General features: G+C 42.6%; 1 protein-coding gene across 1 annotated transcript; it reads left to right on the forward strand.

Annotated features, from left to right (window-relative positions):
- Positions 1–1,614: 1,614 nt before the first annotated feature.
- On the forward strand, positions 1,615–8,777 carry LOC120093162 (disks large homolog 5-like). Its single transcript, XM_063274774.1, has 4 exons — positions 1,615–1,810; positions 2,553–2,715; positions 3,868–4,631; positions 8,179–8,777. The coding sequence occupies exons 1-3, from the start codon at positions 1,660–1,662 to the stop codon at positions 4,001–4,003; spliced, it is 450 nt and encodes a 149-aa protein (XP_063130844.1). The 5' UTR covers positions 1,615–1,659; the 3' UTR covers positions 4,004–4,631; positions 8,179–8,777.
- The last annotated feature ends 5,299 nt before the right edge of the window (positions 8,778–14,076 follow it).

Here is a 14,076-nt window from a genome sequence, read left to right on the forward strand (position 1 = left end):
GTCATTCTAGACAACACGTGGCATGAGCCAACCCAGGGGAACAGGTCTAGATTGGGATACTATTTGAATATAACTCTTATCATGGAAACCGGACTTATAAAAGAATTTAGGGCAATGTCTCTTTGTTGGGGTATTAGAGCCTGCAGCATCGTTCGTTCATATGCAAGGCTTGGCCGTCATACTTTATAGCATGAGGAATGGACTTGTTGTTTTGGAGACACTGGATTTTGGAGGATAGATAGTTTGGTGGAGGGTGAGTTTTGCTTTCCAAAGTTATGGCTGTGCTCAGGTGTTATAAGGGAAACTTAAAGAGTGTGGTTAATGATTGCCAGTGTTACATTGGCTACAGTTTACAGTTCGATCACAGAGAGATGCAGGATTCTAACTCACACATATTTGTAATTAAGGAAGAATCAAATAGGTGGAGATTGTTACGAAGGGTTGATGAGGCTATGGAACTTATAAGAGCATTGCAGCCTGGTTGCTTACTGCAACTGCTATTTCAAGAAATACGTATAGAATTATTATAGGTTTAAGAGATTGTTTTTATGCTGTTTCTTGCACTCTTGGGTTGTTGTGAAATATTTCATTTCTTGTGTTTCCTTGGGTTTTGTTTGACTTGCCCATACATTTGTATGTCTTTTTGAAAGAAAAATGTATTCGTTTTTACTTATTTTGGTGAATTGTTCTTTGGATGACTTTTGTCTGTGGTTCCTCTGAATGCAGTTCCCTCGGTGGCCAGATGAGGGCACCAGAAACCAAGTTATAAATGATGGTTAAGCACCCTGTAGGTCCTCTGAGTGAAGCCAGCAGGTTGCCCAGGTCAAACTCCAGTTCTAGCTCCTGTGCACCATGATGTGCTACAGCTTCTCTGCTTCCTCCTGCTCTTCCTTGGCCAGCAGCACCTCTGCATTCTGCCCCTCCATGGCTCTCGCTTGGGTCTCAGATCCCTGACTTTTGGGGATTTTAACTTTTAAGAATGGAGAGAAAGTTTACAATTTGATGTTTGCCCTAGATGTGAGCACCTATGTTGCCAGGAAAAGTGAGGTTCCATTGCACAAAATGGGAATGTAAGACAGAGATTTCAGGAAAAAACATGGGTGAATATATTGAAACCATGCCCCCTCCCAAGGCACACTCCATGAAACAATGTACTCCAACTTGCATACATTTAAAGGTATAGGAAAAGAAATATTGGCCTCTAGGGAACAGTGTAAACTGTGGGAATTGGATTATATGTCACACACATGGACCCTGGACCCTGGGTTTATACATTTCAGGAAGAAGAATATTCATCATCCAAGGTCTTTAGATCTTTGGCTATTAACAAATATGTTCTATCCGTTTCAAGGCCTGATACAACTCTCCCTCTCCTCAGCAACTGAGTTGTAATGAAGCAGTGAGAACTCTGAAGCTCTGGAAGGAGAGTGTGCGAATGGGTGTTCCCTCGCTCAAAAGTGAGTCTCTGGGAAAGTCACTGCAGAACCTGGTCAGTCTGGGTGGAGGTAGTTAGCAAGTAAGCTATGGCATTTCCCAGTAACATCACCGGTAGTGTCTTCCCTGGAAATTCTCTTGTATCCAGGAGACACTAGAATCTTCTGTGATGTCAGCAGTGTTGTGGTGACACCAACTGCCTGAGCGATTTCCGTTCATTTCCTAATGGGTTCCGGAGGAGGCATGTTCTCCAGGATCCTCAGTCTCTTTTGGATGGACAATCATATCCATGCAGAGACCAGACCAAGGCAGAGGGAGGCCAGCCTTCTATCACGTTGGAGAACAAGACGAATGGAAAGGTCCTTGAGGAGGTCACGTGAGTACTGGGCAGGGCAAGGGGAGCTTCCTGGAGGAGGTTGGCTTGAGCTGGTCCTTCCAGGAGTAGGATGTATGATTTTGAGCCTCAGTTTTCCTAAATGGCAGACCCAGACACAACAATTTCTGATCATTAGTTTGACAGAGAACCAAGAACTGTTATATGTCAAGGGGCTTTCCTTGGATCTCTTTAGTGTCATGGGCAGTGTCAAAGAATACCAGGATGAGTGTCTTTAAGAATAACAAAGTGTCTCTCTCAGGATAGGCTGTTGAAGCACTTCATTCTCAGCTGTGTCCTGTAGACTACGTGGGTAATTGATGCCAAGAGGGATACTCTCCTGGTCATATATCATGGTCTCAGTTACTTTGTACTTGAACACACGTGACTAGGGATTCAAGATGTTAAACAGTTTGGACTCAAGGACTTACCTGCCTCACATCATACATTAGCTTAGAAGGTCCTCGAATTCTTCTTCTTTAGGCCAGCTTTAGAATTTCAGTGCAGAAGAATGGCTGTAGGAGGTGTGGTCTATATCTATGACGGCATATGTCACCATATGGCTATGATGGTGGGGAACAGGGACTGAGCTGAGTTCAGCTTAAAGATAGCTTTCTTGCTCCATCAGGGATTCACTCTATCTGTAGAAATGTTCATCCTCAGACTTCTGTTTTAGACTAAGCATAGTTTTTCTTGACACTATGTCCACATATATGCCTGTTTACTGGTGTTTATCTACCTACAGAGTCTGATCAGAAGGCATCATCCCAACCCTCCACGACACCTGTTGAGGAGGAGAGAATGAAGCGTTTGGAGAACCTCAAAATTGCCCTCCACAAGATGCAAAAGGAGAGAGATGAACTCAGGAGAATCCTGGCGGATTACCCAGGAAAGAATTTAAATGACAGGTAGTCACAGTGCAAGTTCTGTTAAATCCACATTTCCTCACATCACAGTAGGCTACAACTCCAGGGTGGGCTCATGGTCAAAATCACTTTCCTGATTGCATCAGAATGTGAAGATCAGATGGGAATGAGATGGTGGCACAGGCTATTTTAATTCCTACAAATGTAAATCATAGCCTGTGGCCTCAATTACATACTGGGAATAAGGGTAGTAGTGTGTGTGCTCTCATTGTGTTGTTTAAGTAGCCTGGACAGTTGTTGGGTTGTGGGAATTTCTAGGTGCTCTGGTTATGAGCAATCATTGTTGTAATTGACGTGGAGGTGCTTTGGGTTCAATAGGTCCTGTGAAGAGCTGGAGGGACCTAATCCCTCTTGCTGCCTCACATGTCTGACTGCACTGTCAACAGGGGATGATTGCTTTTCTCTGATTTTATTGATTGTATTTTGAGATAATGCCACATTCTTGTATTTATTTGGCATTCTAATTGTATGAGAGAGAGAGAGAGAGAGAGAGAGAGAGAGAGAGAGAGAGAGAGTTTTGTGTGAGTTTGTGTGTGTGTATGCATGTGTGAGTGCGTTTGTGTGTATAACTTAAGATCTGGGTATTCTGTGTTCTGATTTGGCCTGAGAATTATTCTGTGTCAATTTCCATGGCATGATAATGATGTGGCTGAGAGCCTCACTTTGAACAGTACAACATTTCACATCTGGTCAGGTGGACACACATGGGAATCTCCTGGTGTGTGTTATAAATTCTTTTCCCTGTAAATACTGTCCATGTTCCTTTGGGTTTTCATGTAGCAATAGATTCTATGATTGAGAATTGTTACCTAAGAACAGGAGAATAGGCTTCATGGGTTTAAGTTGGAGCCTGGATGGTGGCACAGGACCCTCGAATGTTCTTGGCAAGCTAGTCTATTCCTTCAAACCCTGTCAGGGAGCTCAATCAAATCAGCTCCCTGCTTTTGTTTCCTGGCACTGCTGTCCCCGCGGCCATAATAATAAATTTAATAAATACCAAATGGACCCAGTACCAAGGAGCAAGGGTGTGGCATGTCCTAGGCTGGGGTAGTTCAGGATTCAGTCTAAATTCATATAATTCTTGTATCCTTCATTCATAATGTTATTTGATCCTTGGACCACGCCCTGCCACAGGAACAAGTTTGAGTCCGAGATGCTCATGATGCAGCACGAGGAAGTGATGACTGACATGAAGAAAATGAGCGAGCAGATCAATACCGCTTTGGTCAAATGTAAAAACCTTACACTGGAAAATGACTGGTACTGGTGAGTAACTTACAACGTTGTGACCCCAGCACTAGGCAAGCATATGTCAGCCCATTCTTATCTTTGAAATAAAGTGAGGATCAGGCTTTATAGTGTTTGAAGCAGACCAGGAAGCCTGTCTCTAAGGAAGGCTCTAAGACATACAGGACACAGAAATATTGGCCTCCAAGGGACATTCTAATAAAAAGGACATATAAGCACACATAATGATTAAGTCCTCTTCTGGGAAAAACTTGAATCAATGGTGTCAGGTTTTGAGAAGTGCCCTGAGTCTTCTGGAATGTTGCTCTTTTCTCCATTTGACCTGTCTCTAGGTTATGCTCCATGGCTACTGTGGACGTGGACTATAATCTGGGACTCTCTTCAGATCAGGATCCTAGAAGGAGGAATGGACTTGGAGAAGTGGGAGGAAGTTGGAGACTGGCTGGGATTCACCATTTTTTCTTAGTGTCTCAGCCGCAGCTTCTGCCCCCTCCTAACTGAGTGTTTTGAGCTGAAGAACAATGCCCAGAGAGCATGGAATGAGTACAAAGGGCTTCTAAGGGATCAGATTGCACTGGAAGAATCCATTAAGGAAACAACAAGGTTCTGTGGGGAGCCAGTATGAAAATCCATGTAACAAGCAGCCTCAGGTAGGATGAATGAAACATCAAGGGCAGGTTTTCCTGATATCTCAGCATAAACCAAGTCAAACCAATTTAATCTTTCTCTAACTTATCCAGACACTCTCCTAGGTCTCATCCAGTTGTTCATTTCTTTGCCCATTTACAAAACTTTCTGTGATCCTAGCTTCATGCAAGAAACTGGAGGATTGACAACCAAGTCCTCCTGCTCAACTAGAAAATGCATTTCCTTAAGGGGGATCTGTTGATCACACATTGCACACTTACATGCCATTATGCTAGAGGGATGCCATGTGGTAGCCGTCTGTGTAGTGCACAGAACTGATTAGAGTTCCGTTCAATTGCCAAAAGAATGGCTCTCATTGTCAGTTATGATGGGGCTTGTGGACTTTCTCTCCTTTTCCCCGTACATTGAAAATGGTCCCTTCTGCCTGTCCAAATCATGGTTTACAGTGACAGAGCTTGAGAAGCAGTGTGTCAGTCCTGTTCTATGTCAGTGTTTTAGTGTTCTTTCCTGTGGCTTCTGTCCTGGAGCTGACCGGATGAACAGGGATGTAAGAAAGGCTTCTCTCAGGGTGAGGGTTTGTGTGAGATATGTGAGGGTTAGAGGGAAATTTTTCTCCAACTCTCTCAACCTAGTGTGCCCAAGAAGTGCATTCCCTACACAGGTTTACTCTATAAGGGATGGAGAGCAGTGTCTACGCTCTCACTTGACACATTTCCTTTGCCTAATCTGTATTCAACAACTGTGCTTCCAGAAGGATGGCCTCCTCATTCTTTTCTGCTTCTCACTTATGATTTCTGTTCTCTCTCTCTCTCTCTCTCTCTCTCTCTCTCTCCCTCCCTCCCTCTCTCCTTCCCTCCCTCCCCCTCTCCATTTCTCTCTGACTCTGTGTGTGTGTGTATGTGTGCGTGTGTGTTTGTGTCGTTGGGCACAGATGTGCGAACATGGTTATGGCTATGGTACATATGTTACATTGGGAGTTGCTTGTTTTAAGTGTTTGAGGTATGGGTGCTTACATATAGAAGTGTGTGTATATGTGTGTTTGTGCATATGTGTGTATGTGTGTGTGTGTGAACACAACAAGTTTCTGAACACAGACACATATTTATATATATTGTATTAGTCTATATGTACACATATAGAAATGTAAAAGAGAGAAGAAGAGGAAACACAATGTTTCCAATTAGGTTTAAACTGTTCTTAATGGGGTTTTGATTACTATTGAAATTATTACAGTGGGAAAACTATTCATCAACATTGACAATACTTGGAGAGATCTCAGGAATGGGGTACAGGGATGTGAGGAGAGGCTGCTGTGTGAAATCCATGTACCTGAGTGTGGAAACTGCTGACTCAGGGCTCTTCTGCCTCCTTTGCTCTCGGTGTACAGTAACACTGGAAGGTCACGTGCTTGTTGTGTCTTCTCAACATCCTGGTTATGTTAATCGTTACCTGCCACCACGTTCTGTCCAGAATCGCCTAAACTTGGTTGAATATACCTTGGCTTGGAGTTTGGTCTGGAATTTGTTAATTTAAAGATTAATTTGCTTAGAGTTGAATCTGCAAGCAGAAGATGTCCAGGAGTTATGCTGAGGTGTAATCACATTTTGCCTCAGACAGAAACTTAGGCTCAGAATAGTCCACAGCACTCACCCTGTGTTGGGTTGTGGCACTCTTAACTATTGTTATTCAAAATCATTTGACTGAGTGAAAATCACCTATAAGGAGGGTTTAGAAAGTGATGACCCTCAGGCATTGCTGGAGGTGTCAAATGGGTAGCCCTGTGAGAAGCCATGCACAACTTTTGTGCAAGTTCAACCTTTGACACAGCGATTCCAGAACAAGAAGTAGGTGTCAGCAGAGAAACTGTGGCACATTAGTGTGGTAGTGGTTCACCTCAGAGCAGCCATGAAGCAAAATTATCCAGAAGTCCACCAGTCAGAAAGTGAAAAGGTACAATGTTGTCCAGCCCTTCAATGGACTGTGTCTGAGTTTGATTATACCTGCCAGCATTTGACTTTGAATCAGTCAGCCTTATCTCACTCGAAATATATCTGATAGCATCCCATTACAAGTTTTACCTTGGATTGTGGTTATGGAGATTTCCTAGCTGTTTGTGCTGGTAGTTTGGCTCCCCTGTCAGGTACTGTATCCTAAATGGACCTCATATTGAAAAATGCAGCTCACTTTGCATGCACTGGGAAACAGTGAGCAGAGGACTGAAGAGGCTCACCTGCCCCCACCCAGTGCTCTGTTGCCTGAATCAGCCTCTTGTGCTCGGCCTTGTGACCTTGCTAAGCAGGCTTGGCTACGAGGACTAGATGTCACATTTCTAATTTCTGATTTTCAGGGGAATACACTTTATTGGCTGAGCTGCTTTAGCCTATGCTCACTGTGTACTTACCCCATTCCAGGTTTTTTTTTTCTTATGCACAATAGTAGACCGGGTGATCCCTTCTATTATCATTAACTGGGAAACTAACCACATTCTTCAAAATACTCTGCTTGTCTGTGTGAACAAATATATTTGGGTGAGTTCAAAAGTGTGTATGTCTGAGTGTCTGTCTGTCTGTGTCTGTATACATGCATGTCTCCATGGACAATATAATCTTCTAATGACCAGGATGAGGAGAGAATGGAGGAAAGTCTGCAGGACGTCCTGAATCAGAACAAACTGGTCACTGAGCAAAAGGCCTTGTCTGAGAAGATGCAGCATCATTTCGGTGTCACTGAGATGATTGAAAGCATAGGATGAGAGGACCCAAGTAGATTCCCTGTGCTTATAAACTGTCTTATTGGGTGTGTGACTTTCTCCATAGTTCTCAGCATCTGTCAGCTAGGAGCAGCTCAGAATATTATTCCTGTCGATTTTAAAAGAAATTTCATCCATGAAGTGTATGAGATCCATAGAGACTCTGGCTATTGTGTACTGATCCCTCCAGTCTGAGCTCTCTTGTATTATCTGAGCCCAGTGACTTTAAGTCTCCCCACAAATAGTTTTACGATACCCATAAACAAAGGAGTGGTTTATTTTCTGCATGAGTATTTCCTTTAGAGTTCAATGCCTACCCTTGGCAAGATTTCCATGCAGCATATTCTTGCCAAATATAATATCACTTCAGTGTGCATGTACTTCTTGAGATGTTGTTTCTCTGGGTCTTTGCAGATATTGAGGTTTTAACTGGACCCCAGGCATATTCCTGCACTGGAGGAATAATGATAGTCTTCATTTCAGTGATGGACAGGCCTCCAAGGCCTTCCTATTGTTTTCTAGGTTGGTCACATCTCTCCTCATCTGACGTTGAGACATTGCTAAATGATTTTAAAATATAATATGTATAGACGTTTGGAATTATCTGCTGTTACTGTTCAATTTTTAGCAGTTTTAAAAGCTGGGAAAATATGCAGGCCTGTGGGATCTCTTAGCCTTCTGTCTTGGGCATGAGAAAATGACCTCAGATGAAAGATCATCCTGGATTATCCTGCTGAATTGTGCGCTGTGTATGGGAGAAGTGACATGGCAGGTCCTCACCAGGTCTTTTCCACCCCTAGGTCTGAACACTCCAGCAGGCGCTTGCCCATGGCCCAGACCAGGACTACAGCTCTCAGAGACAGACCTGTCCACCAGGAGCACTGAGGGAGCAAAGATTGACAACTCCTCCCACATCTCAGTCCTTGTAACCGTTCCAATCTTGGGCTGCATTTGAAAGACCTTGAGATGTGGCATGGAACATGCCTCACGTTTAACCCTTTGACGACTTGTCCATCAACAACCAACCACCCCAAATGAGGCGTCTACATTCCTCTTGAAGAGATTTTACCATCTTACCTGCCGTTCTGCTGTGTTTCCAAGGCCAGCAACAGGCTGGAGTTATATGTTGAAAAATCAGCAGGAATTGAATGCTGACTAATTTACTTGTTATATTTGGTTTTTAGTTTGAAGTTTGGTTTTATGCATTTGGTTTTATTTGTTTAAGTTTGAAGTTTTGTTATTCATTTGTTAACTTTAGTGTATTTAGTTAATATTAATTAATCAATATTCCTAAGGCTACATACATTGAACTCATTGACTCCCCAATTTAAAATGTTCTTGAATAAATTAATGTTTGTCTATAAATAAAAATGTGACCTTTAACCCTTCACTCACAAGACCGTCCTTAGTCGTGTGTGGTTCTTCCTCCTGTAACAGCCCAAGTGTAAGGCAACAGTGGTTTTCTGCAAGTTTCCTGCAGCGTAGGCTTCATCATCAGTTCACAGCCAGCCAGAGCTGCACAGGAAACTGTGCTCTTGATGTAGACAGTGTGTCATACTCTGTGGAACCCCCCTTCATGATGAAAAATATCCTTGCTTTATCCCTGTGCTCACAAATTTAGCTTCCTTCATAATGACAAACAAAGGAGAAACACAGAAGTATTTCTCTAATACATTAGAGGAAATACAAACATTCAGTAAGGGAATATAAAATGTTCAGGGCACACAGAGTTTGATGCCTGTGGATTCCTTGAAATATAGCATCAACTATGACTGAACATTTAATGAATTCCACCAATTGTAGAGGAATGAACATTTTTACTATTTTTGTTGTTGGTTTGTTTCTTTTATTGATAATGATGTTTTGCTGAGTTCATTTTGATATATATCATAGCTTCTTTTGGGCAGAGGTCTTACAGTTTTGGATTATTTCTTTTTTTGCAATTTGTAGTGGATATTTTTATCTATATTTCAAATATTCTGTCCCTTTCCAGTTTCATCCCATACAATCCCTATTCTCTCCCCAGAATGCCTACCTCTATGTGGGTGCTACCCCACATGCCTGTCATCTCCCTCCCACCTCCCCATATTCGTTTTCATGCAATTCTGCCAGGGGCCAGCAGAGGGCAGTGGATTTCACTGGGATGTGATGTGACAGAGAATTGTTAATTGCCCCTTAGGTCCTCTGGGATTCAAATTCTGAAACAGATGAGCCATGTCTCCAGTCCCTGTCCTGGACTTTTGTAATGAATTCTATTATTTACAACTTGTCTGCCAATTCTATGAGTTCATTGAGAGAGCATTTTCTAATTTGTCATTAATGATTTTTTTTAAATGGCCATTTACAGAAATTGTTAAACATTATTTCACTGTGCACATTCACTAATGGGCTCATATTTGAAACAGATTTGAAAAACTAAAACACTATATTTAAAAAAACGTAATTCAAATGGGCTATATACATAAGCATAATACAGTTGAAGAAACTTAAATGACTTAGAAACTCATATTAAATATTTATTATCCTTGGACACTACAGAAATGCCAATCAAAATTATTCTGAGATATTTTTTCATACCTTTCATAACTTAGTATAGTAACACATAAGAGAATTCACTCCTACTGGCTTATGGAGCAAGGGGAACATTGAGATTCTCCTGGTGGCAATGCAAATTTCTGTAGCAACTTTGGAAACCAGTATGCTGTTTCTTCAGGAAGGTGGTAATGGGTAAACCTCAAGATACAACACCAAGGCATATATCCTAATGTAGACTCATCCTAGTATAGACACCCTTTCTCCACCATGTTCAGTGAAGCTCTCTTATAATATTCAGAATTTGGAAATATCCAAGTGGTCCCTTACAAGATGAGTGCATAAAGAAAGCATGGTGCATTTCCAGACAGGAGTGCTGATCAATAACTACAAAAGGACAAGGGAAAGCATGTAATTTTCAGGACAATGAATGGGTCTTGTAAAATCATCCTGCATGAGGTGATCCAGATCAATGAGGACAAATGGGATACATATTCACTGTAATCTGAATGTTAATTGTTCGACCTGTGTAACTGTATGATCAGTTTAGTGTAAGGGTCAAGGGACGTGGGCCAGACTGTCCCCATTTTCGGTGCTGTTTGCCTTGATCATACATTTGTATGCCTTTCTGAAAGAGAAATGTATTCATTTTTATTTATATTGGTGAATTGTTCTTTGGCTGACTTTTGTCTGTGGTCTCTCTGCATGCAGTTCTCTCAGTGGCCAGAAGAGGGCACAAGATATCCTGTTATAGATGATTGCTAAGAGCCCTATAGGTCCTCTGAGTGAGCAGCAGATTTTGCATTGGGTTCTGTTGTTTATGGTTTGCCTCTCCCCAACTGGTTATCTCTGATGTTAACTGTCATGAGTGTCTCTGACTGGATCCAGCCTCATTGGAGGAATATAGAGCTCTGTGAGCTGGGCAACAGCTGGTCTCCTGGGAGTCAGGTAGTACTGTCTCTGTTTTGGGTGGGCCTCCTGGGTCTCTGGTTTGAGCAGGCCTCCAGGGACCGTGGAAGTACAAATCCACAGGCCTCAGAGAATTTTGAGAGAGTCTGTACTGTTATTTTCTAGCTTCCCTTCCCATTTCCTACAACTTCAATAGAGCACAGAGTTGGCAACTATGAATTTTATTTCCTAGGTGCCTCTCAAACCAAGAGTTTGCATGTGACTAAGTTTTGTTCAGAAACATATGAACAGAGTCCATAGGCAAAATGTCTGCCATTTTCTTCATGATGTTTACCCTCCGTAGTACTGAGGATCAAATTCCCATATTCTTAAAGATAGTTGATTTATTCAATATCAAGAATGTATGTGGGGTTGGGGATTTAGCTCAGCGGTAGAGCGCTTGCCTAGCGAGCACAAGGCCCTGGGTTCGGTCCCCAGCTCCGATAAAAATAATGCTGACCCCTAACACTGTGTATAAAAATACAAAATGTAAATAAACAATACAAACAAATATTCCTTTAAAAAAAATGTATGTGTAAAGTATCAATATCCGGTGTTCATAATTGTCTTATTTTGGCTCCCAAAAAGCTGCACTTCCAGACCTGAGGGTCCCTGAGGGCTCCGAGTTGCCATTGCCAATGTTTGGACAGAAAGACAGAAGGACAGGGCAAGGGATTGGGAGGGAGTGGAGGATGAAGGGAATCATCATGATCCAGACTTAGAAGGGTCAGAGTAAGAGCTACAGGAGAGAAAGCAGCCTACAATGTAGGTGGAAGGGAATAGGACCCTATTGGGGGAGTGGGGTGTTTCCCAGAAGGTAACAGGCAGCAAAGATAAAACATAGATATAAAAGGTGTTAATCCTGGGATGCTGGGTAGAAGGGAGGTGTATGGTAGCTGTCAGGAGGATTAGAAATGTCCAGACATTGATTGTGTGTGTGCCTGTATGTGTGTGTTTCATTCTCAAAATCAGAGAACTCTTGGGCAGGTGCCATGACTGCACTAAAGCTGTTTAATTAGTTCACTGCTACAGTCTGGTACATTGAGGTCCCATGTTAGGGAGGTATTAACCTGGACACAGGGTACACAGCCCAGTCAGCCAATGCACAGTTTATTCAGTTTCAACTTCTTTTAAAGACAAAGCAGGATAAAAGTTTCCCACTGTTTCTAGCTCTCTCCAGAAGCTGTTTCCCTAGCCATAGCATATCTTGAATCTTAGTGACCCAAACCTCCTTGCAGACTGAGAAACATGTCAGCCATCCACTCTTAGACATGTTCGAGGTGCTGCTGTCTAATTAAGCTATAAAGAAAGTTACTTTCTCATGAGAAAATGACCATGAAGTCCATGTCCTCAGGTTTGCAGCTCCCTTGGCAGACATAGCACCAGGATCCTTTGCTTGAGGACATTTTCCTCCTCTGTATCTCAGTGTGGTGAGAGTGAGCGAACCATCCTAGCGTGCCCTGCCGCTGGCAAGCTAGGAGCAGTCGCCTCATGACACTTCTCTACAGTACAGTAAAATAGTGTCAACCCTAAACCCTAGAGAATGGCTCAGCAGACAGAGGGACCTGTGGCCCCGAATAGCCAAAGAAATTCTGCCCTCTGTCGATTGGCTGCCTAATTTTGGGCTATCACAGGCAAGGGAAAAGTCTCAATATTTGCAGCCAATCCAGTCTTTTCCAATAGCTTTGCCTGTGCCCTAATTAACTTAAAAACACTTAACAATTTTAGTATTAGTAATTTATTCCACATTTCAGGTACATAATTCAGACTGTGCCTAAAACAGGAAAAGTGAAAGAAGGTAAATTCTTAGTAATCTCAGATGTAAGAATCAGGGACTTATAGAATTATACAACCCTTGTTGTGTAGCTAAACCTTCAAGAAGTTCCTCTTAAACCTTGAGTGTGACCAAGCAAGACTAAGCCAAAAAGCAACATTCTGGTTCACTTTTATACTAGACTCAAGGACAGTCATATGCAGTAGACACATCAGTCAGACATTTCATGTCCTCTCCTGCTCACATGGGAAGCCATGGAGTCAGAAACTCAGATGATAAACTTCAGTCCAAACAAAAGAAACCAATTAAAATACCATCAAAAATAAACCTGGTTTGGTGGCACACACCTTTGCTGGGGAGACAGAGACTCCATGTCCTCCCTAGCCAGCCAGCACAGCTGAGCTGTCCTATTCCAAGTCAATGAAAACTCCCGTTTTATAAAAATGGTGGACAGCACCTGTAGAGTAAACCCCAAGGTTGTCCTCTGGCCTGCACACATGCAAGCTCACACATGCAGAGCCACGGGACCACACTAGCCTGTAAAAGGCTTTTCATGAGCCAGGAAGATAGCTCAATGGGTAAAGGTTCTTATGTGGCCAAGCCTGACGTAATCAGTTCAATTCCTGGGACCTACACAGAAACCTGACTCCTACCAGATGGTCCTGACCTCCATGCTTTGGTTTGGTCTATTGCTCTGTAATGTAATGATAACTGCAGGCCTCCACAGCCTGATTATCCCAGAGGCAGGAGAGTCTACATGTTTACCCAAGTGATACTATGTAAACTTGTGTCCTCAAATTATTTCTGGTAGGTGAATAAAGATGCCAACAGTCAACAGCTGGGCACAGGCAGGGTTTAGCCTCCCAGGACTTCCCGCATCAGAGAAGAACCACAAGTGGGAAAGAAGGTGAAGGGGGGAGGAAGCCACCATGGGTCAGGTGGTTGGCTAATTGGAGTTAAGAGAAGCCCAGACAAAACACAGCAAGTTATACAGTGGGATTATTAGCTGGGAAACAGACATAACAGCCAGAGGATCCATATCTGCCCAGGTCCTTTGCTGATTAAGGCTTAATGTAAGCATAAAGCTTTTGGGTGTCTTTTACCTGGGAACTAAGTGGTCAGAGGCAGGGGAGAAACCCCAGGTTGGGATTAAATAATTTCTACAACATGTATACACACAACTACTGCCCCCCACACACAAATAATAAATGTAACTTTTGAAATGGGGATAAGGAACATGTCATCAACCATGAGGATCCAAGTTCTATCACTAAAACCCATGTGGTAGGAGGAGGACCTCCTCACTCATTGTCCTCTGACCTCCATATATGCACAGTAACACATATATACATATGCGCACAGAATACGACAATGGATTAATTAATGGATTACATAATTAAAGGTTTTTCATATCATCTGTTCTTGGCCCCTGCTCACTTCTGTC

This window comes from Rattus norvegicus, chromosome 15 (genome assembly GCF_036323735.1).
Source record: "Rattus norvegicus strain BN/NHsdMcwi chromosome 15, GRCr8, whole genome shotgun sequence".
Classification (NCBI taxonomy): domain Eukaryota; kingdom Metazoa; phylum Chordata; class Mammalia; order Rodentia; family Muridae; genus Rattus; species Rattus norvegicus.

Excerpts from the sequence above, each read along its gene's own strand:
- LOC120093162 (XM_063274774.1), top strand. The coding sequence starts at position 1,660 with ATGGGTTCCGGAGGAGGCATGTTCTCCAGGATCCTCAGTCTCTTTTGG. Across the intron at positions 1,811-2,552 it reads AAGGTCCTTGAGGAGGTCAC|AGTCTGATCAGAAGGCATCA; the intron begins GTGAGTACTGGG and ends ATCTACCTACAG. Across the intron at positions 2,716-3,867 it reads GGAAAGAATTTAAATGACAG|GAACAAGTTTGAGTCCGAGA; the intron begins GTAGTCACAGTG and ends GCCCTGCCACAG.